Source organism: Podarcis gaigeae (genome assembly GCF_964106915.1).
Source record: "Podarcis gaigeae genome assembly, chromosome: W".
Classification (NCBI taxonomy): domain Eukaryota; kingdom Metazoa; phylum Chordata; class Lepidosauria; order Squamata; family Lacertidae; genus Podarcis; species Podarcis gaigeae.
In genome coordinates, this window is record NC_139695.1 from 11,840,363 (window position 1) to 11,862,878 (window position 22,516).

General features: G+C 46.4%; 1 protein-coding gene and 2 long non-coding RNA genes across 3 annotated transcripts in view; 1 reads left to right on the forward strand and 2 right to left on the reverse strand.

Annotated features, from left to right (window-relative positions):
* Nucleotides 1-2,707: 2,707 nt before the first annotated feature.
* LOC310836043 (E3 ubiquitin-protein ligase LRSAM1-like) lies at nt 2,708-6,728 on the reverse strand (the record flags this gene model as incomplete). The annotated part of the gene is made up of 5 exons (XM_083720979.1): nt 6,622-6,728; nt 5,764-5,808; nt 4,999-5,069; nt 4,086-4,185; nt 2,708-2,855 (listed from the first exon to the last, which is right to left on the reverse strand). Exons 1-5 carry the CDS (start codon nt 6,699-6,701, stop codon nt 2,708-2,710), a joined length of 444 nt encoding a protein of 147 aa, XP_083577105.1. The 5' UTR covers nt 6,702-6,728.
* A 384-nt stretch (nt 6,729-7,112) lies between these two features.
* On the reverse strand, nt 7,113-11,115 carry LOC310836018. The gene is made up of 4 exons (XR_014559837.1): nt 10,983-11,115; nt 9,061-9,090; nt 7,719-7,841; nt 7,113-7,145 (listed from the first exon to the last, which is right to left on the reverse strand). It is a non-coding gene; the product is annotated as an uncharacterized lncRNA (long non-coding RNA).
* A 9,754-nt stretch (nt 11,116-20,869) lies between these two features.
* LOC310835993 overlaps nt 20,870-22,516 on the forward strand; it is a 100,221-nt gene continuing 98,574 nt past the window's right edge. Inside the window, exon 1 of the long non-coding RNA XR_014559813.1 lies at nt 20,870-20,934. This is a non-coding gene — a long non-coding RNA (uncharacterized lncRNA). The remainder of the gene's footprint in view (nt 20,935-22,516) is intronic.

The following is a 22,516-nucleotide window of genomic DNA, read 5'->3' on the forward strand; positions in this document are numbered from 1 at the left end:
CAAGCTTGCAAAAATATATCATTTGCCCGATAACAAATGCTGGAAATGTAAAGAAACTGAAGGTACATTCTTTCACCTTTGGTGGACGTGCCCAAGGATTAAGGCTTTCTGGGAGATGATCTATAACGAAATGAAAAAGGTATTTAAATATACCTTCCTTAAGAAACCAGAGGCCTTTCTCCTGGGCATAGTCGGCCAATTGGTGCTAAAGAAGGATAGAACTTTCTTTATGTACGCAACAACAACAGCAAGAATTCTTATTGCAAAGTATTGGAAGACACAAGATTTACCCACCCTGGAAGAGTGGCAGATGAAGGTGATGGACTTTATGGAATTGGCAGAAATGACAGGCAGAATCCGAGACCTAGGAGAAGAGTTGGTGGAAGAAGATTGGAAGAAATTTAAAGACTACCTGCAGAAACACTGTAAAATTAATGAATGTTAAAATGATGTTGGATTGAAAATAAGTGGCATTAGCAACAAAGTTAATAAGAATATGCCAAAATGAATTGATAATGGATGAAAATATAGAGTTATAAATTGTTAAGATATAGAGTTAAGATAAATGAAAGAGGGTAAGGATTTGCTGATTTGATTATGTAAATGGGAATACAAGAAGGGGAGGTGTGAGGAGGTCAAAGAATCAAGCAAATGAGTTTAAAGTTATGAAAAACGGATTTGTTTTTAATTTTTTCTTATTCTCTTTTTGTCTTTTGTAGGTTGTATGTTTATTCTTCTTTTCTTTTTTCATGTATTTTTGTATTCTTGTTTTTGTAAAACTTTAATAAATATTTATTAAAAAAAAAAAATAACCCGTCTTCAGCAAACGGGCTGGAGCCAGAGAGTCGATAGGACCAATGCCTAAGCCAATGCCTCTCATTTCTGAAATCAATAAAGTTGTGGCCTAATTCGCCCATTTAACCTTAATTCTGGTGTCCTGTTGAGGCATCTAATCATAAGCCTGCATTTTTTATCAAAGCTTATATTTTTTGATCAGGGCCTGCATTTTAAAAAGCCTAAAGATTTTCAAATATTTATGCCAGGCAGAAGACCAGCTGCCTAAAGAACCTTGACAATGTTTTTCCTCCTAGACAAGGGGGCCCCCTGATTTATAGCAGAAAACAATTCTCAAAGTCAAAAAGGGAATTACAGGCTGAGAGCGGACACTGACCTTGCATGTTGCAAAGTACAATTAAGCTGTAAGAGTTGGTAAATAGTAAAATAAAACCATGTGCCTCCCATTAAACTTGAGCCATATTTTCCTAAGGTTAAAAGGTCAAGAGCAAATGGAAAGAAGCATCTGGCTGGCAGAAAGAAAGGATTTTTGGAAGTCTTTTCTAAAGTTGTTTCTTTCTTAAACTGAGATCCTTTTAAGATTTCTTTTCCTTTTAAAAGGTTATTTATGTTATGTATGAAATATATTGGCTTAAATGTAATTATGCAAAGGATTTAAGAAATGATGGATTCTTATTTCATATAGTTGGAAGAGATCACAGGGGCCATCAGCCACCAGCCCAGCCCCCCTGCCAAGCAGGAAACATCATTAGAGCATACATATGGTTGTCAGGCCTTTGTTTAGAGACCTCCAAAAGAAGGAGATCTTTCAATGATGATGTGAACTCAAGATCCTTGAAGATAAAAAGTTAAGATTAACCATCTGTTTTGGAAGGCAATAGGGCAAGGAGGGCAAGAGGTGAGCTGGTAATTAAGGTTCCATGTTGAGACACATGTAAGATATATTACTACTTATTTGTCATTTATAGATAGAAGAATATATAGCTTTTTGTTTCCCATAAAAGGGCAAAAGGAAATGGGTGTATCTTTTGTGATTGGTTCTAGCAAACAGCCAATAGGAATTTCAACCAGGCTGATTGGACAGAGGCAGCCACAGGAGGAGCAAGGGGGCTGGATTAAGGAAATATAAGTGCTGGCCAGAATGGCAGGAGGCCAGGCCAGAGCTTGGTAACCATATACCACTGTGCCTCTCATTTATTTGTCTGACAAATAAATTACTATTTTAATTTCTCTATTGCTGCGTTGAATATTTCATTCCAGCTAAGCGTTAACCACAAGCAGGGTGCTACACTGTGTCTTTATTTCTCCCTGGTGGGGGGTGGGAACTCGCCACGCAAAAATATAGTTGGAAAAATATATATTAACAAAGCTGTATTCAGCGGATGAAAGTATATGATGTTTGACATGAATGAGAATCGTGATCCCAGGGACAAAGAACTATGAAGCGTTAAAATCGAGATGTGGAAAATATGGAAACAACAAGGAGAAGCAGGACTAAGATGTGGAGATATGTTTCAGAGATCCAGACTGTGGGGAGCTCCGAGAAATTAATAAATACAATTTGGACTATAATTTGATCTTTTTTATTTTAGTTTTTAATTTTAATTGAAGCATTATGATTGGATATTTAATTGGATGTTTTTTATTGGAAAATCAATAAAAATGAGTTTTGTTTTGTTTTGTTTTGTTTTGTTTTGTTTTGTTTTGTTTTGTTTTGTTTTGTTTTTAAAGAGAACACTTCCCACCCAGGAGTGCTCCAAGAGTAACCTGGGGCCAAAGCACAGAAAGAGCTAACAACTTAGCTAGATGGACTTGGTATGTATTGCAGGGGGTTGGAAAAAATGTCCTTTTGTGCCCCTTCCAACTCTATAACTCTGATTCTCCCCCTCCCCCCACCATACTTTGCTTTGGATCACCCTCTCCCATCCTGTATACAGAGGTGCCCTTTTTGCACCCATATCCAGCAAAATACCTCCTGTAGGATCTGCCTGATGGCTTTCTTCTGGTCCAACTCCTGCCAAGCTAGGATTTGCTGGAACTTCTGGTCCATCTTGGCTAGGCTACAAGAGAAAACATTCCAAGGGTTACCACCATTGCCTCTTGGGAGACAGAGGCAAACTGAGGGTGAGAGGCACTTTGGAAGACCTTTAGAGGCTGCCAGGACAGGAGCCACTAGTATCAGTACATTTGGAAAAAATCAAAGCCTGTCAGAGAACGGAACCAAACTAACTCCAGTGGGTTTAGGGAACAGAGCCAATATCCCAAGCGCTCGCTCTCTCTCTCTCTCTCTCTCTCTCTCTCTCTCTCTCTCTCTCTCTTTCCCCTCCACCTTTCTGGCTTACTCTAGCAGAGCCAGTGTGAGCATGGTGTTCTTGGGTTCTGGTACATGGGGATGGAGGGACCCCCCCACCCCCATGCACACCCCCATGTCACCATCTATTGTCAGACTTCCAATCGCTCTAAATGACAAGTGATGTCAGCTGATCAACAGTGGAATGGCATCATGGGCCAAATTAGACTCCCTGGATGTGGGGAGCAAGACTGACCCATGTGCCAGAGGTTTCCCACCCCTGCACTCACATAATCTATACGTTGCTGTGATTAACAAAACAGAGGTTCTATTTATGTGGCAAAAAAATTCAGCTTCCACTTTTGCCAGCTATTCCACTAAAAATGAAAGCCCACCATTTCCAAAGTGGCACTTACAGAGCTTTGAGACTGAACGTTCAGAAGGGCTTAGCTTGCAGAAGCTAAGTGATGCTGGTGTTGTTCTGCAGGCTGAGGGCATGTGGTGGCCAGTGTGCTCTTTGTTAATCCTGTGGCATAATTTCTACTGCTGCTACTGACAAGTCCGACAGACTGCGGCCCTCGGAATCAAAATGTCTAAGCAACTGGTTGCTCCGCCTTTCCAGCCAGAGCAGCTAGCGAGGTGAAAGCAGAAACATTTCACCTCATGTATAAAACCTTTATCTCGTTAATCACAGCAATACACACACACAAATAAAAACAACAGCATCACCTCCTTTTCTACAAGTACAGTGTTGTGGACAGAAAGTCAGCCTGTGGGAAAAGAATCGGGATCAAATCACCCCTCAGCCACAAGGCTTGCTGGGTGAGCCTGAGCCACTCACTCTCTCTCAGACAAACCCACCTCACAGGATTGTTGTGAGGATAAAAAGTGGAATGAAAGCACATTATGCTTCTTGGATGAAAGGTTAGATTTAAATAATAATAATAATATGACCCCCTCCCCACAAAGCAGAGAAATGCCCCACTCTCTCTGGGAGTACCTGGAACAAGTCTGGTTGACAAGATCTTGCCGGCGTGACTCGTAAGCCACCTGCAGGAGCTTGTTCTTATAGGTCTCGGCCAGCATCTGCAGCATGGCTGCTGTGGAGGAAATAAAATGCAGGACGTCAGGGCCCTGGAGTCTTCTCCTGAGCTTATAAGAGCCTGTTCAAAAACTGTCTCCTCCCGCACATTAGAAAAAAAATTTCCAGAGATCAGGAAGCAGCTCAGGAGGCTGGGGGGGGGGGTGTACAGGAGAGATCAAAGAGCAGAACTAGGGGTAGGTAGGGAAGCATGGTTTCTGCTTCTTGGGAAGGAGGAACCAAAATGTCAGTGCCTTTGTTGTTGATGGGGGAAGAAATACAGAGTGCATAAATCTCAATGGTGAAAAACCCTGGAGAGTTTTGGGGGATTCGTGCAGAATTTTGCGGGCCGCGTTCTCGCTTAAGATTGGATCGAAAGCATCCTAACAATCTCTTCCATGCACTAAGCCAGGGGTGGGGAACCTCAGGCCCCAGGGGGCTAAATGTAGCATCCCAGGTTTCTCTGTCTGGTCCCCAGAATCCTCTCCAAGACACAATGCCTTACGCTGGGCCTCTTCAAGGGCTTTTGCCTGGCTGAATTCTAAAAATACCTCATTTGTCATGATGGAAGACAGAGAGGAGGCGTGTTTGTGCATGTAAAAAATAGGCTATGGTACAAATGGAAAAATTTACATTTGTTGTCCCACCCACTTTAGCTTCTGGCCCCACCCACCCTGGCATGTGGCCCCCAGATGGCTGCCCAGAAGAGAATGCAGCCCTTGAGTGGGAAAATATCCCACATTCTTTCTGTAGAAATCAACATAGCCAGGAGAAGCAGTTCTATGCCTGGGGTGTAAAGGGTCCCACCCAGAACTCCCACAGCCACATTCACAGGCCACTTCCTTCCTGCGCAGCTGCTCCTCCTCCTCCTGAGGAATGGCCATCAGCTGCTCCATCCGGATCCTGGCAGGGGAAAAGGGAGAGATTCAGCCACTGCATGCCCTTCCCTCAACTGTCAGCCAATGGCAAGGCCTGCCCTGCCTCTTTCATTGTTTAGATTAGACTAAACATCAAACCTAGTGTTCCAGTTTCCAGCAGGGGGCAGCTGGAAGCCTCTGGGAAGTCTGGGCATGAAAGCAGCGGTCACCTCACATTTTTATGCCTAGCATGTGGAATTTTTCAATAGGATAAGACAAACTCTTGGATGAAAAGATGATAGGAACTGAGGAAGCCACCTTACGCCAAGTCAAACCATCGGTGCATCTAGCTCACCATTGCCTACACTGACTGACGACGACTCTCCAGGGTTTCTGAGAGGGAGCTTTTTCCAACCCCACCTAGAGATGCCAAGGATGGTACCTGGGACCTTCTGCATGTAAAACAGGTGTTCTACCACTGAGCTATGGCCTTTCCCCAGTGGCGATCAATGGCTACAAGCTACAATGGAGGCAGCATGCCTCTGAATGCCAGGTGCTGGGAACTAAGTGCAGAGAGTTGCTGGTGGTGGTCAGAAGATGCATCTGGTCAGTCACTGTGAGAACAAGATGCTGAACTAGACCGCCCATTGTCCTGACCCAGGCAACACTTTTTTATGTTCTCATGCAAAGGCATCATCCTCCCCACTCCTTACCCAGCCAAGAGCATCTGGGACACTCACCAGTCATTCTCCAGAGATTTGAGAATCTCAGAGCTCTGCTTTTGCCTAGAAAGAAAGCAAGGAGGGGAAAAAACGCCAGACAGCATTATTAGTCCTTGTTCAGTTCTAAGAGGAAGGGGGGAAGCTCATGCAACCACCTGTCAGTCCAGCATGGAGTGGAACCTATATAAAGTCCTATATAAACTCTCCACCTGAACAAAATCATGGCTGAAGCAACAGGATGAAGGATCTTGGTAAAAGATAGCAAGAGAAAAATTAATTCCGCTATGAAGGGTCTGGCGTTTCCAGACCATGACTCTTGGGATTTGCTTTCAAAGGAAAAATCCTGGACGAATTTTGGTAACATCAGGGATGTCCTGACAGGGCTATTCCTGTTTGACCTCTTAACTTGAGAGCTGAGAACCTCAGACCCAGGGGCTGAATTTGGCCCTCCAAGCCTCTCTGCCTGGTCTTTGGAACTCTCCCCAGCCAACCCCCTTGCCAGCCCTACTTAAATTCTTGAGTGTTTTTGTCTGGCTGGGATGTGCCCCTGAACTCTGATAATGCCTCTTGGTTGACTAGATGGGAGGATAGACAGCTGTGTGAGAGAGTTCCAATATATAATTTGCATGTGATGCTCCACCTATTTTATCCTCTGGCCCCTGGAAACCTTCCCAGAAGGAAATATGATTCTTCAGTTAAATTTGTTCCCCAACCCTAACTGAGCTCCTTGTCTGGAGTCACACCATCAGATCTGAAAATCCAGCCCAGGTGTCTTTGAGCCTTGGTGCAATAAACCCAGCCTGGGAGTGAAAACAGTCAAGAGTTGCAAGCGTAGCTCCCTAGCTCCTGTGACTGTTGCTCAACACCACCTCTGACCTCTGGTTCTCTTCCAGCAGGTTTTTGATCCGGCTGGAGACCCCTTGCTCCATCTGCTTCAGCTGCTCCAACAGCTTCATGCATTCTTCTCTTAGGCACTCCTGGTGCCGGGTGTCGGAATCTCCGCTCGACCGAGCTGATAAAGCTCATCTGCCTCCGGCCGAGTCCTTCAGAATCACCTCCGATGTGATTAACGACCTGAGCCTTTGATGAGGCCTCAGGCACATTCCCATTACACAGAGAATCAAAGCAGCACACGGAAATGATGAGATTTATGGCTACATTGCAAAGGGTTCTATTATCCTAACTATGCAAACAAAAAAAACCCACATCCTCTCTTTGTGAGAGCAGAGAGCAACTGAAACAAAGGAACAGGAAACCAGTAACGTCACATCCGTCTCCCGTGAGACTTCCAACAGGATGGAATGTGTGGAATGTAAACAGAGTCTTGTGACTCCAAAGCACTGCTCAGTGGCAAACAGAAACTAACACCGGGTCAGGCCCTGCTCCAGCCTCACCTGCTTCTGCAAGCAGAGAGGAGAACAGCATCAAAGGACCGTTTCCTTGATCTCCAGGACAGCCTTATCTCCCACAGAGGCCTCCCTGGACCTTGCGACTCGAGAGGTAAGCCTACATCTGGATTCCTCAGAATGGCACATTTTCCCAACCACAATAAGCAAACGTATGAACCTCTCTCATGGGCAGTGGAGGCTGGTCCATCGAGGTGAATGGGGCACTGCCTCCCCAGCCTACCCTCCTACTTGCAACCAGTTCAGCGGGTGGCAGCACCACCCGCCAGCTTCTTCCTTTTTAGTCTCTGGGTGGCCCCTTGCAGAACTCAGCAGTGAGAATGAGGACAAAAGTACTTAGCAGTCTCTACCTGTCATTGGCTCTGGCACCATCTACTGCTGGGCTCCCAGCCTTCTGCCCTACCAGTCCCAATGGGTGTCAGTCATCACTGCCTACAGGGCAATTCTCAATCCATCCTAGGATGACCTATTTCATTTTCTTTTACTTAGAAATATTTTTGATCAGCTTAGGCACGGAGCAACAGGAGGGCCCGGGGTGGTGGTGGAAAAGGGAGACAGACAAGATACCTCCTTCATGCTCTGGAGGATCTCCCCTTTCTGGGCGTGGCTCTGGTGCATGAGCTGGGCTTGACCTTGCTGCTCCAGATCCAACCAGTGCTCAAACTTCAGCTTCTCCTGCATCTTCTACTACTGGGAAGGACCAGCAAAGAGCCTCATCAGCACACACATTCAAGCATGTGAACATACTGTGGCTTGTAGTGTTCCTCCCAGTGCATGATGAGAGACAGGGCTTGTGTGTTCATAAACAGCAGATGGAAGTGAACAAACCTGTGTTTGGACTGTGTTTGGACTACAGACTGCAGGTGGGGGTGGGGGGGGTGGAGCTGGCCTAACTGAAAGCTCACCCACACAAAATATAGTAAGAGTTATCCCCCTGCATGTTTTTTGCTTGTTGTCTTCTAGCCTTACAAATAAAGCTTTCTGAAAAAAAATCCCTCCCAATAGATAATCCCCATGCATGTAGAAATCTAGTATGCCATGGAAAAGTTAGGCTAGATATGCTACTTTTCTTTGGGGGGTGGGGTGCGTGTGTGAGCAGAGGAGCAATCGTTGTATGAGCCAACACCTGCAGTTTGAAGTGGTATAGTCCAGACACAACTCTGCCACCTCATCTTCCATTGAATTTTCCTCTCTCCTTCAGCTGCCACCCAGTGGGCAATTAATACATCAAGCTAGAACATAGAGTAAGATGGGACAGCGGGTGCCCACTCCATCAGTTCAGCTGGCAAACCAGCTCACTTTGAGCTCCTCCTCTCTCCTTAAACCCTTTCCTTTCCAAGCTGCTTGTTACGAGAACTTTGTAAGAATTAATGCATGAGCTTACTTGTTTGCCTCTTCTCTCTTCATTCCTTTTGTGCCATGTCTTAGATTATACACCTGCAGGTTAAGGACTGTTTGCTACTCATCTTGTGTAAGGTGCTCTGGCAACCATTCTGGCTGAAGCATTTTTTATTATTTCAATACTTTACACTGGGGGGGGACCTGTGGCCCTCCAGATCTTGCTGGACCCTTAACTCCCATCAGTCTGAGCCAGCATGCCCAATGCTCAGGGATGTTGGCAGCTGTACACCAGCAACCTTGAAGGGCCAAAAGCTTTCCCATCCTGGCTTTAAAGCAAATGAATTTGCTGACTGAGGGAACTGAGCCAGATCTATTTTTCTTCAGATGGCACTATCATCATCATCATCATCATTATTATTATATGATGGCCACTTGTGTACGTAAATAATACTGTCTTACAGAAATTGGCGGATCCAGTGAAGAAATGGAACAAGCTGGGGGAGCCATCTGGAGGGCATAACAGTTTTCCAAAAGGGAGAAGGGTTGAGCAATGGAAAATGTTTCTTACCTTCCGTTTCTCATAGTCCATAAATTTGTTCTGAAAAAGGAGGAGAAGGAGAAGAGTTTGGATTTGATATCCCGCTTTATCGCTACCCAAAGGAGTGTCAAAGTGGCTAACATTCTCCTTTCCCTTCCTCCCCCACAATAAACACTCTGTGAGGTGAGTGGGGCTGAGAGACTTCAAAGAAGTGTGACTAGCCCAAGGTCACCCAGTAGCTGCATGTGGAGGAGTGGAGACGTGAACCTGTTTCCCCAGATTACAAGACTACCGCTCTTAACCACTACACCACACTGGTGATAGAAACTGTGCCACTAAGGGAAAAAACCTATGCCAATGCTAAGAACCAGAGAACTAAAAAACACCTGGTGGATGAAAAAAAAAAGCTCAAGAGATCCAGCACTTAGCCGACACTCATGATGCACAGAGTCTCTTTAAAGCCACAAAGACCATCTATGGACCAATAAATCATGGCATATGCCCCCTATGCTCAGCAGATGGTACCACACTTCTGAAAGATAAAGAAGCTATTGCACTGTGCTGGAAAGAACATTACCAACATCTCCTTAACCGCAACTCCCCCATAGCTGCTGAGGTCCTCTCACAAATCCCGCAAAAACAAATTAGAGATGAGCTTGCAGTATCTCCAAATCTGGGAGAGCTGTGTACAGCTATTAACCAAGTGAAAAACAACAAAACCAGTGGACCTGATGGGATACCTGCTGAAATCTTCAAAGTGGGTGGAATTGAACTTACACAACAACTTCACAAGCTCATCAAAAAAATATGGGAGAGAGAAGCAATCCCAGCAGACTTCAGGGATGCCAAAATTATCAATCTCTTTTTAAAAAGGTGACAGAACTGATTGCGGAAACTATCTAGGCATCTCTCTGTTAGCTGTGGCCAGCAAAATTCTTGCAAGGATCTTAGCAAACCATCTCTTAACATTATCCGAGGTGACCCTTCCTGAATCCCAAAATGGTTTTCAGCCTTCTAGGGGGACAGCGGACATGATTTTCACAGCTCAACAACTTCAGGAAAAATGCAGAGAGCAAAACCAACCTTGGTACTCACACCATGCCACCAGTTCTAGTGGTGCATCCAGCACCTCAGGGGCTCCCCTTGCTTGCTTCTGAGAAGAACTGGCTCTGCATTCCATACAAAATGTTGTTGTGCCTGCTGTTTGCTACAGAGACTGAAGATTCCTTCCCCCAGATTTTGGCCCTGCTCAAGAACCAGTTAAGCACTTCCATGCCCCATTCGTTTAAACTGCAGAATAAACTTGGCCCTTCCATGAATCCCATTGAAATCTATAACATTATTCAGTTGTGTCTCAGCATATTTATGGGAAATGTCACTATTACAAAGAGTTTGGAAGAAGAGTTTGGATTTGATATCCCGCTTTATCACTACCCGAAGGAGTCTCAAAGCGGCTAACATTCTCCTTTCTCTTCCTCCCCCACAACAAACACTCTGCGAGGTGAGTGAGGCTGAGAGACTTCAGAGAAGTGTGACTAGCCCAAGGTCACCCAGCAGCTGCATGTGGAGGAACAGGGACCCGAACCCGGTTCACCAGATTATGAGTCCACTGCTCTTAACCACCACACCACACTGGCTCTCACAAAAGGAGCCTGGGTTTAACTGGGTTTAACACAACCCACCCACTCATTCATACACACAAACACAGACACACACATACACTCAAACCACCTCTCACAGTTCAGGGGAGCCAGTGACCATTGTTAGGTTGCATGTAAGGCACGGCTGGGAAATCTGTGGCCCTCCAGATGCTGTTAGGATGCCAAACTCCCATCAGCCCCTGCAGCTGGCATGGCCAGTTGGTCAAGGGCAATGGGAATCCAGCGACATCTAGAGGATAACACACTCCCCATCACTGACGTGAAGACCACTGCCTGCTTTTCAGCAATTACCTGCCACTCAGCCTCATTCTCCGCATATTTCATGACCATCCTGCCGACTCCATCCACCGAAGTCTCACCTCCGTCATGTTCCAACACTGGGAGTAAATACTGGGAGGGAGGATTGTACTCGATTCCTAATTCTGGGAGAAACCGGAAGACAGCACGGGCAGGTCAGTTATTGGCAGGGCTCAGGCATCACAGGTGAAACTCGAAAAATTAGAATATCGTGGAATAGTTCATTTATTTCAGTAATTCAACTTAAAAGGTGAAACTAATATATGAGATAGACTCATGACATACAAAGCGAGATATGTCAAGCCTTTATTTGTTATAATTGTGACGATTATGGGGTACAGCTGATAAAAACCCCAAATTAACAATCTTAGAAAATTAGAATATTGTGAAAAGGTGCAGTAGCTATTCAATCCATAACACCTGCAATGGGTTCAGTAGGAAGCACAATCATGGGGAAGGCTGCTGACCTGACAGTTGTGCAGAAAGCCATCATTGAGACCCTCCATAAGGAGGGAAAGCCTCAAACGGTAATTGCAGAAGAAGTTGGATGTTCCCAAAGTGCTGTATCGAAGCACATTAATGGAAAGTTATGCAGAAGGGGAAAGTGTGGAAGAAAAAAGTGCACAAGCAGCAGGAATGACCACAGCCTGGAGAGGATTGTCAGGAAAAGACCATTCAAACATGTTGGGGACTTTCACAAGGAGTGGACTGAGGCTGGAGTTAGTGCATCAAGAGCTACCACACACAGACGGATCCTGGAGATGGCCTTCAAATGTCGTATTCCTCTTGTCAAGCCGCTTCTTAACAAGAAATGACGTCAGAAGCATCTTGCCTGGGCTAAAGGGAAAAAAAGAACTGGGCTGTTGCTCAGTGGTTCCAAGTCTTCTTTTCTGATGAGAGCAACTTTTGCATCTCATTTGGAAACCAAGGACCCAGAGTCTGGAAGAAGAATGGGGAGGCACACAATGCCAGATGCTTGAAGTCCAGTGTGAAGTTCCCAATGCCAGATGCTTGAAGTCCAGTGTGAAGTGAAGATTTGGGGATCCATGCCATCAGCTGGTGTTGGTCCACTGTGCTTCATTAAGTCCAGGGTCAACGCAGCCGTCTACCAGGAGATTTTGAAGAACTTCATCCTTCCTTCTGCAGACAAACTTTATGGGGATGCTGACTTCATTTTCCAGCAGGAATTGGCACCTGCCCACACTGCCAAAAGTACCAAAACCTGGTTCAGTGCCCATGGGATTACTGTGCTTGATTGGCCAGCAAACTCGCCTGACCTGAACCCCATAGAGAATCTATGGGACATTGCCAAGAGAAAGATGAGAGACATGAAACCGAGCAATGCAGAAGAGCTGAAGGCTGCTATTGAAGCATCCTGGTCTTCCATAACACCTCAGCAGTGCCACAGGCTGATCGTATCCATGCCACGCCACATTGAGGCAGTAATTGATGCAAAAGGTGCCCAAACCAAGTACTGAGTACATATGCATGCTTCTACTTCTCATAGGTCCAATATTGCTCTATTTGCAGTCCTTGTTTTGCTGATTTGATTTAATATTATAATTTTCTGAGATTGTTAATTTGGGATTTTCATCAGCTGTGTGCCATAATATCACAATTATAACAAATAAAGGCTTGACATATCTCGCTTTGCATGTCATGAGTCTATCTCATATATTAGTTTCATCTTTTAAGTTGAATTACTGAAATAAATGAACTTTTCCATGATATTCTAATTTTCTGAGTTTCACCTGTAAGTCTGATGCACTGGGCAGAGCGCTAAAAATGAGTCAGGGAGACTTGAGCCCTGCTTGACCACCAAACGCATCAAGGTGGCTCTAGAATTCAGCAAGCATGTTTTCATAGGAAGTGGCCTTATACTGAGCCAGACCGTTGGTCCTGTGAGATTTTGACCAGCTTCGGCCCATCTGAAGCTGATACAGGCTCTTCTCATCTTAAGCCCATGCAGAGCAGTCCACACAGCAGAAGGATAAGCAGTATGTGCCACATTCTTAACTTTATTTACACTTCTATGCTGAGAGAATCCAAACATGCATCTTGCCTCTGTGAGAGCAGAGAAGCAACTCCTCTCGGAAACAAAGAACACCGAGAGAACAGTGAAAAACAGGAATCCAGTCTCCCATTCCCGTGGGAATCCAACAGTAACTCTGACTGTGGAATGCAAAACAATGTCTTGTGACTGCAGTTGCTGCTCAGTGAGGGAAATAGAAAACAACATCCTCCCCCTTTCTGTGAACATCACTGGGCAGCATGTTCGTACAATATCAGTACAAACCCAACTTCTGCACATAGGTACAGTGTTGATCCCTTGATACAACCTTGGACAATACATCAGTAGGAATTTCGTTGGAGGCGGGCCCACCCGAGGGCACTTAAGGTCAGGGCAGCCCTGGCTCGCCCCTTTTCCTCCTTTGCAGCAGCCGCGGTTTAGTCTTTTTCTGAGGTTTGTATCTTGTTCAGGTTTCTGTGCTCCTTTTACCCACGCGTTTTTTTTTCTGGTCCTCTGCAGGTCCGGTTCTTTGGTCGTCGTTGCTCCCCGATCCCCCCGCTCCTGGCTACCCGCGCGCTGCGCGCAACACACTGTAAGGAATTCTACCCATCCTACCGCTTTGTCCGCTCTAAAGGATCGTCGCTCTAAAGGTGCCGCGGACCGAGCCTTCTCCTATTCCCCAGCCGGCTTCCCCCTGCGCTGACCTCTGAGCTTCACGCCTCCATGCCGCTCGTGATTTTCGCTATCTGGAGAGGACCAGATCGGCTTTCCTCCCTTCGGTCGCCGCTCACCAGCTGAGCCTGTTACAGCTCACGCCGGCTTCTCTTCAGCGTTTCCCGGCTCCTCTTCGCTACTTTCCTGGCCGTCGGAGAACGCAGCGCACCCATTCATTCAGGTTTTGCTACTGGGGGTTCAGATTTTAACTTCAATTTCCGCGCAGCGGAGCACCGCCGCGTGTGCGGGGCTTGTGTGGCTGCAAAGGAGCGTTGTTTGCTTTAAGCACCACCACATTTGCGGGGTTTGTGGGGCTGCAAGGGAGCGTTTTTGTGGCTTGGGGCTTGAAGTCAGGGGGGGCGCAGGGTGAAAAAACTGTTTAATTCGCCAGCTTTAGCTTGATCGCATTTTCGGGTTTATTTCCTGTTGTAGCCTGATTGCTGTTCGCTGCTCTCCGGGGCTTATTTTCCTGTTTAGTCTGATCGCTGAACACGAAGCGGCACTGTTGCTAAGCTACGGGCCCGCCCCCAGCTGCCATTTGCAACCACCCACGTGGCTTTAAAGCAGGCGCCATCTTACGATAGGCAACTAAGCGTGTGAAGTCTCTCTCTCTTTAAGGCTAGGCAGGCAGCCTTTTTACAACACAGCAGCAATAGCGGCAGGACAGGAGGGTTATAATTCACTGCTAGCTGGCTCACAATAGCAGTAAATCAGATGTACAAGAGGCTGATCTTCCATAGCTTATAAGGCTTTATATATTTGACAATACAGCTCATTTGGTTGATTTAAAGTGATTAAAGTCCTCAAAGAGTTTTGCCTTGACAAAGATATTCATTGGTTGGAATTTTAATTGAAGTACTTTAAAGGTTGATAGGAGGCTTATTTCTAATTGTTTTAAGGCTTTATATTTTCCTGCAATATATTTCATTTGGCTGCTTTACTTAAAGTGTGGAGGTACCCCAAGGAGCTTTGCCTTGCCAAAGCAATTCATTGATTGGAATTTTAATTAATTTAAATAAGCCTTTATATATAAAAACAAGTATATCTGTTAGTTTATAAGGCTATACTGGATCTGGCAATTTAATTCATTTGGTTGATAAAATAGAAAGGCTTAGCATTTGTTACTTTACAGGGCTATATTTAATCTGGCAAGCTACAGGGACAGTCATTGCTTGTTTCCCAAGAGGCTTACTTTTTTATTGCTTTTCCTGGCCCTAGGGCACAGCTTACTCTTATTCAGTGTTGGCTATTGCGTTTTAAATTATTCATAGAGGGAAAGTCATTGCAAAGTTTTAAAAGGCTTGCTGTCATCTCCGCTGCCTTATTTTTGAGCTGCTGGTTGGCAACAGTACCAATATAATTGCTTAATCATTAGGTGAATAATTAAATATTATATAATAATAAATAAATTAATATTATTAATAATAATAAATATAATATAAATAAATAAATATAAATAAAGAAAAGAAAAGAAAAAGAAATAGCGGAAAATTATATATATAATTAAAGGAAGAATAATAATATTAATAATCGGAAATAATCAATAGATAGATACTCAAATCCAGTACATACATACATACATACATACACTCATACATATTTTGGGGGTTTAACATGGCAAACAGGGGCAACGCTCAAACACCCCAGTCGAGTGGTGCTCTAGTGCCCATTGTGCCCTGTAACCCACAAGCTGTAGCGCAACTCGTCTCGGCAATTCAAGCCTTTTACGCGCAATGCAGGCCTCCGGTAGCCCCGACGTCTTCCATAGTGGAGCTATCTCAAGATTGCATACCTGACACACACACCCCAGCCAGCAGGGCCAGGCAGGACCCTCCTCAGCTACATCTAGCACAACGCAGCAAGGCACCAATCAGCCCCAGACATGTTTGCAAACCGCACGTGCACAGAAGTCTAAGTCTAGTGCCCAGAAGGCCAAGTCCAGGGCGCAGAAGCCTAAGGCCAGCACCCAGAGGACCAGGCCATCAAGGGCCACCTCCTCTAATGCAAGTCAGGAGGCAATATGTGTTCCTAGTGTTTTTCAGGATACTCCAGCCCAGCACAGTCTGTCCAAAGGGTCATCTTCGGATGACGAGTTGCCTCCCCAGCAGGCAGCTTCTGCGTCTAATGACCCAGCCCCACGAGACAGTAGCTCCCACGGAGGGAAGTGGAAAGTGAAGAGGAAGCACGTGTCCAAGAAGAGCAGGAGAAGGGACCCATCTGACTCTGAGGATGAGACAGGTACTTCTTCTTCTGAGGGTGATAGTGATGCGCCCATGGAGACTTACTGGGGGGAGGGCGAAGAGACAGGTGCCCCTTTGTGGGTCCATGAGAGGCAGGCCAATTCGCACCGTAAAACTTTTAATGGGACCCTCGAATGGAAAGATGGGGCGCTAGTCGAGGATGTTAAAGTTTCAACTCACTCGTCTACTGATTTTAACTTGGGAAATCACCTTTCTAAGAGGAAAAGGGATAAGATACTGAACGGGGATTTCGTAGATATGTTTACGTTGCTGCCGCCGGAACAAATAAAGGGTAAAGGGGAGAAAAAGGTATTACGGTAAGAAAAGATATAGGACCCCTCGGGCGGAGTGTACATTTGAGAACTGGCTCAAGGCTACCAGGTATTCATGGGGATAGTCTTAGGAGGTTATCCAAAACGTGGGTTGCACCTTGCATCTTATCTGGCTCATGTGAGAAGGGCGCATGAATTAGCGGGAGATGAGGCTGCCATCTCGTACGACAAGGATTTTCGTAGGAATGCCTCGCTTTTGTCCTCAACGCACTGGGATCAGAGGGACAATAACTACTGGATGGAGCATGTGGGGCCTAACATCGAAAAGAAAACTCATCACCAAGCAAAACCCGGTAAGGTGGACGCCAAACGTCGTAAACAATGCTGGGATTTCAATAGAGGGGCCTGCCAGCACACCTCTTGTAAGTACTTGCACGAATGCGATAAGTGTTTAGGCAGCCACCCGGCTATTAACTGCTTCAAGGGCAAACAACAGCCCTTTCAAGGCGGCAGGGGTCACCTCCACCAGGGAAACCGGGGTGCCCCCTCTGGCGCTTCAGGACCTGCCCAAGGGTCAACAGGGAATCGCTACTAATTTGTCCCTTGACCTAGCTCACTCTCCGATTAAGCTCCAACCCCTAAGAACACTGTTAAACCTATATCTTAATAGACAAGCCGCCCTTCTTCTAGGGGAGCGGTTTTCCCAAGGGTTTAGAATTCCAGTTGTCTTCACCCCCAATTCCAGTTGCCCCCCAATCAGAAATCAGTTTTAGAGAGACCTGACATTGCTATGAAAAGGATTCAGAAAGAAATTGTGGCCGGGAGGGTGGCTGGTCCATTTCCGGAACCTCCCATTGATCATCTGCATATTTCACCGCTCGGCATTGTCCCAAAAAAGACCCCTGGGGAATTCCGGATGATACACAACCTTTCTTACCCCAAGGGTGCTTCAGTCAATGATGGTATCCCCCAATAACTGTGCACGGTGAAGTATGCATCTTTTGATCAAGCAGTGAAGTTGGTCCGGGGATTTGGTAGGGGCGCTTTTATGGCAAAATGTGACATCGAGTCTGCATTTTGCCTTCTTTCAGTTCACCCAGAGGACTATCGTTGGTTAGGTTTTAAATTCCAGGGTGCTTATTTCATTGATAAAGTGATGCCTATGGGGTGCTCGATTGTCTGTGCCACTTTTGAGACTTTCAGCACCTTCCTGGAATGGGCACTGAAATTTAAAAATGGTTCCGAAGGGGTGGGGCATTACTTGGATGACTTTATTTTGGTCGCAAATAATGCAAATGACTGCAAGGCCTTGCTACAGGCCTTCAAGTCCATGGCTGAGGAGCTGGGTGTCCCTTTAGCAAACGAGAAGACGGAGGGCCCGGTCACCACAATGACTTACTTGGGCATTGAACTCGACACACTTGCCCAAACTTCTCGCCTACCTACCGAGAAGTTGGTTGCCCTAAAAGAGCTTATTTCACAGATATTGCCCCTAAGGAAGGTTACCCTGAAGCAAATTCAATCACTCTTGGGTCACCTTAACTTCGCGTGCCGTGTAGTTTCCCCCGGTCGCCCCTTTTGTGGACGGTTGGCAAAGCTGTCAGCAGGTTTACGGTCACCGCATCATAGGGTGCGCCTCTCGAAGGCTGTAAAATCAGATCTCCAGGTTTAGCTGCAATTCTTAGATGGCTATAATGGTATTTCACTTTGGCAAGATAGCATGGCCCTGCAAGCGGATTTCCAGGTGCATTCAGACGCGGCAGGTTCCTTGGGATTCGGTGTCTACTTCATTTTCTTTTTCTTTTTCTTTTTTTATGACTGTACTCGTCCCCGTGCCAGTCTAGGTCAAACATAGCAGCAAGTGGAAGGTGGTCACTGAACTGAATATTGTCAATCTTAAACGAGAGAGCTTTCGGCATCAGATCACTCGAGGCTAAAAGGTAATCTAGTACACTGTTTGATTTTATGCCTAGGTGGGTATACTCCCCCGGTATATCGGGAGGGCAGCAACCATTCAGGGGTACTAGGTTTAAGCGAATAGCCATTTGGTAAAGAAGTACTCCCGCCTCGTTTACTTTAGAGCCTTTTGAGGTTCTCCTTACGGCGTGTCTCAAATCATAATTGTCGAGGCATGGAGCAGACCACCATTTAGCTTTAGTTAAATCGACCCAATTTGCTGCTATGCGTGCGTTAAAGTCACCCCCAATTAAGGATTGGCTATTGGAATATTTAACTCGGCATGATACTAAATGATCTTCTAATATTTCCCATCTATCATGCAGTTCAAGGGACGAACCCCCTGGCGGGAGGTAGACATTGGAGATTAGCAGTGATACTCCCCCCCCCCCCCGACATCAACCCGGATAAAGCATAGGGGGGAGCAGTCAAAACTAATGAAAATTTGAAATGCAGCTTCAGTGAGATACCTATTACTAGACCACCTTTCGGCTGTCCTCCTTTCTGGGAGGGGCAAGCTGGAAGAGATAGAAGGTCGAATCCGTTTATAACAATTCGGTGTCTACTTCAGAGGTCAGTGGTGTGCACAACGATGGCCCTTATCCTGGCAGGGTAAACCCATACTACATGATTTAACATTCTTAGAATTCTTCCCTATCGTAGTCGCAATTCACATATGGGCTGAGCAATTTAAAGACCATAGGGTCTGCTTTTGGACAGACAACCAAGCAGTGGTGTCGGTCTTAAATAAGCAATCTTCACATTCCCCCAGAGTAGCGCCGCTGCTGCAGTATTTTGTTCTTTCCTGCCTCCTGCTAAACCTATATGCCTCTGCCAGATTTGTTCCGGGTATTGATAACAACATTGCGGATGTTCTATCTCGTTTCGAGATGGATCGCTTTCGCTCATTGGCGCCGGATGCGCAGCAGCTGCCACAGCCGTTTCCAGAGCACCTCTGGAGTATTGGCAACGAGAAGCAATAAAGGGAGTATTGTCAGCAGTTGCACCCTCAACCTTAAGATCCTATAACAAGGCGTGGTTAGATTTCACATCTTTTCGCCAGGAAAAAGAGCAGTTTAAACCAGGCAGGCCCCCGTCTAAGTCAGAGGTCATAGAATATCTTGTGCGCCTCCGCGATCTAGGTAGAGCCCCCAAAACCCTCAATATTCATTCAGCGGCAATATCATTCTTCTCCAAAGCCCTGTTCTCAGTCGACCCCTGTGCACACTTCGTGGTACGGAAGATGCTGGAGGGCTGGCGCAGGTCTCGGCCTCCTAACGCCGACAGCAGAAGGCCCATAACTTATGACATACTCATGCAAATTCGTAAGAAGCTCAGGGTCATCTGCTGGTCCAGGTATGAAGCCAGGTTATTTTCCACAGCATTTTCCTTCGTCTTCTTTGGTGCCTTACGCATAGGCGAGGTGGTCTGTGAGGACCAGCCATCTAGTAACAATAGGGGGCTCCTGTTAGAGGATGTAACCCTGTCAAGCTCAGATGTAATATTAAAAATCTGCAGCTCTAAGACCGATCAACTTGGTAGAGGGGCTCTAATCCGCCTGCAGGCAACTCAGAAGGCTGGCCCTTGCCCGGTAAAGGACGCTAGAAAGTTTCTGTGCTTAAGACCAAAAGCAAGTGGCCCTTTCTTCATACATGCTGATGGCTCTCACCTGTCAAAACACCAGTTCACAAGGGTTATGCGCAAGGCGATCGCGGCCATTGGACTTCCACCTGAGGAGTATGCCGCGCACTCTTTCCGTATTGGGGCTGCGACCACCGCTGTCCACATGGGTTTACCGGCTGAGAGGATAATGGACATGGGGCGGTGGAAGTCTAACGCGTACAGGGGATACATCCGGAAACCACGTTAACTCCCCCTTCCCCCTTATGCAAATGAGGACGGGGGGAGGATGCCATCACCTCCCCCAATTCTTGAAGGGTAGTTTGTTAAAGGACTCCGGGGGGCGTTGCCTCGTCCGAAACCTATGGAGGCTAGGGCCTAAAGCGCGCTCCCAAGCGGTAACCCCTTGGGGAGCGCCTAGGGATGTGCATCTCGGGGGCTCCCCCTGCTGTTGGTACTTAACCCTTCCCAGTTAGACCAGATAGTCTGTTAGGGCCAATGCCTAAGGCCAATACCGCTCTTACCTGTAATCAATAAAGTTGTGGCCATTTTTCGCCCATTATTCTAAATTCTGGTGTCCGGTGTCTTTATTTATTCCATCTGTGGGAGGGGGCGGGTATCACCACGCAACAGGATGCTGGACTTGATGGGCCTTGATCCAGTAGCCAGGCTCCTCTTACATTCTAAAATAATTATATTTCTGTTTGTTCTGCAGACACTGACCCTAGATGCCTCGTCCATGTCCTACCCGTCCAATGACATCTGCAGCGCTGGCACAGAGGCCATCCAGCAGTTTCTGTGTGGAGGTGAGCAGAGCAGAGGGCCTGCCTAGTGCAAGCAGGGTGGAGAGGACCAGCCCAACAGTGTTTGATACCTCTGAGACTCTTTCCTCTCCTGGAATGAAGGGCCTAGGGAGGGGCTGTAGCTCAATCGGAGTGCATCTGCCTTGCATGCAGAAGGTCCCAGCTTCAATGCCCGGCATCTTCAAGCAGGGCTGGAAGAGAACCTTGTCTGGAATTGAGAAGAGGGGCTGCTAGCCAGTGTAGATGGCCCTGAGCTACATGCACCTGTTGGTTTCTATTTCCCTCACTGAGCAGCAACTGCAGTCACAAGACATTGTTTTGCATTCCACAGTCAGAGTTACTGTTGGATTCCCACGGGAATGGGAGACTGGATGTGACGTTCACTTGTTTCCTGTTTTTCACTGTTCTCTCGGTGTTCTTTGTTTCTGAGAGGAGTTGCTTCTCTGCTCTCACAGAGGCAAGATGCATATTTGGATTCTCTCAGCATAGAAGTGTAAATAAAGTTCACAATGTGGCACATAATGCTTATCCTTCTGCTGTGTGGAATGCTCTGCGTGGGCTCAAGATGAGACGAGCCTGTATCAGCTTCAGATGGGCCGAAGCTGGTCAAAATCTCACATTTTTTTTGGTTATGGGCCCAGATAAACGGAATCAGACTGAAGAATGGCTGCTGGCAGAGGAACAGAGAAACAGAGGATCGGAATGCCGGCAGAGGCAGAGGGACAGATTGGACGTTATCTGCTCTGCGCGTCAAGAAGATTGATGAGAGGTATGTGCTCATGCTCCGGGCAGCCTGCCAGCTCCTAATTAATGGTTATAAGGCTGGACTTTGAACTTTTAAAGCCATTTGCCGCGGCACAGGCTCACAGGCTTGGGAGGCTTGGAAAGCGAAAGTGCTTTTGCAGAGTGCTATTGGAGGCTGCAGTAAACACAGACACAGCTTGATTTAATGCAGCAGAGATGGCTAATGCAAGGCTGGCTGCTGCTTGTGGGAGTCCGTTGCCACTCAGATTGCTGTTCAGCCAACTGCTCAGATCACAGTAGCACATGTTACTGCCATGATTCTGAATGAAGCAGACAGGCGAGGTGCTAGCTGCATGGGTAAGGAGGAGTCTTCACAGACGTCATCCCAGAATGCAGTGGAACCACCTGATGGCGCCAAAGCTTTGAAGGCAGTGAAATGCTACTCATGTGGACGTCTAGGCCATATGAAGAGGGAATGCAGATTTCCAAGGGCCAAGACAGAGCAGCGCAGCAAAAGCTCATCGCGTGGAAAAGGCAAAGGCAAAGGTCCGGTGTCCAGGACAACGCAGCACAAGGCAATGGTCTCACGCTTCACTCCAAAGGTTGCAAAGGTCCAGAAGATGACTAGATCTTTCTTCATGGTGGATTCGGGTGCCACGAGACGCTTATGCAACGATAAGTGACTGTTCGTGTCTTTTACACCGCAGGAAGGTGCGATTCACCAGGCGGATGACCACACGATCCCCAGTCAAGGCTTCACAGTTTGGACTTGTCGATACAAGATGTTCTCTACGTTCCAAATGCTGCACACAATCTACTCAGCGTTGCGCAGCTGAATGAACGGAACATTGACTTTTCCTTCAAGAACAAGAAGTGCACCATCACAAAGAAAAACGATTATGTATTGCATGCTGAATATGTTGATCGTTTGTATGTTTTGTATTTTGATGATGATGTGCAGGATGAAACTTGTTGCATTGCAGGTTCTAACAAAAGTTTGCATGCAGGACGTATTCATGATTTTCACAGGAAATTTGGTCATTTGCCTTTTGAGGCAGTATCTAAAATGCCTGCCTTGGTTTAAGGTATGACAATTAAACCCTGCAAGTACCACATGAAGTGCAAGGCATGCGCAGCAAACAAGGTGAAAATGGCTGCGAAAGGTAAG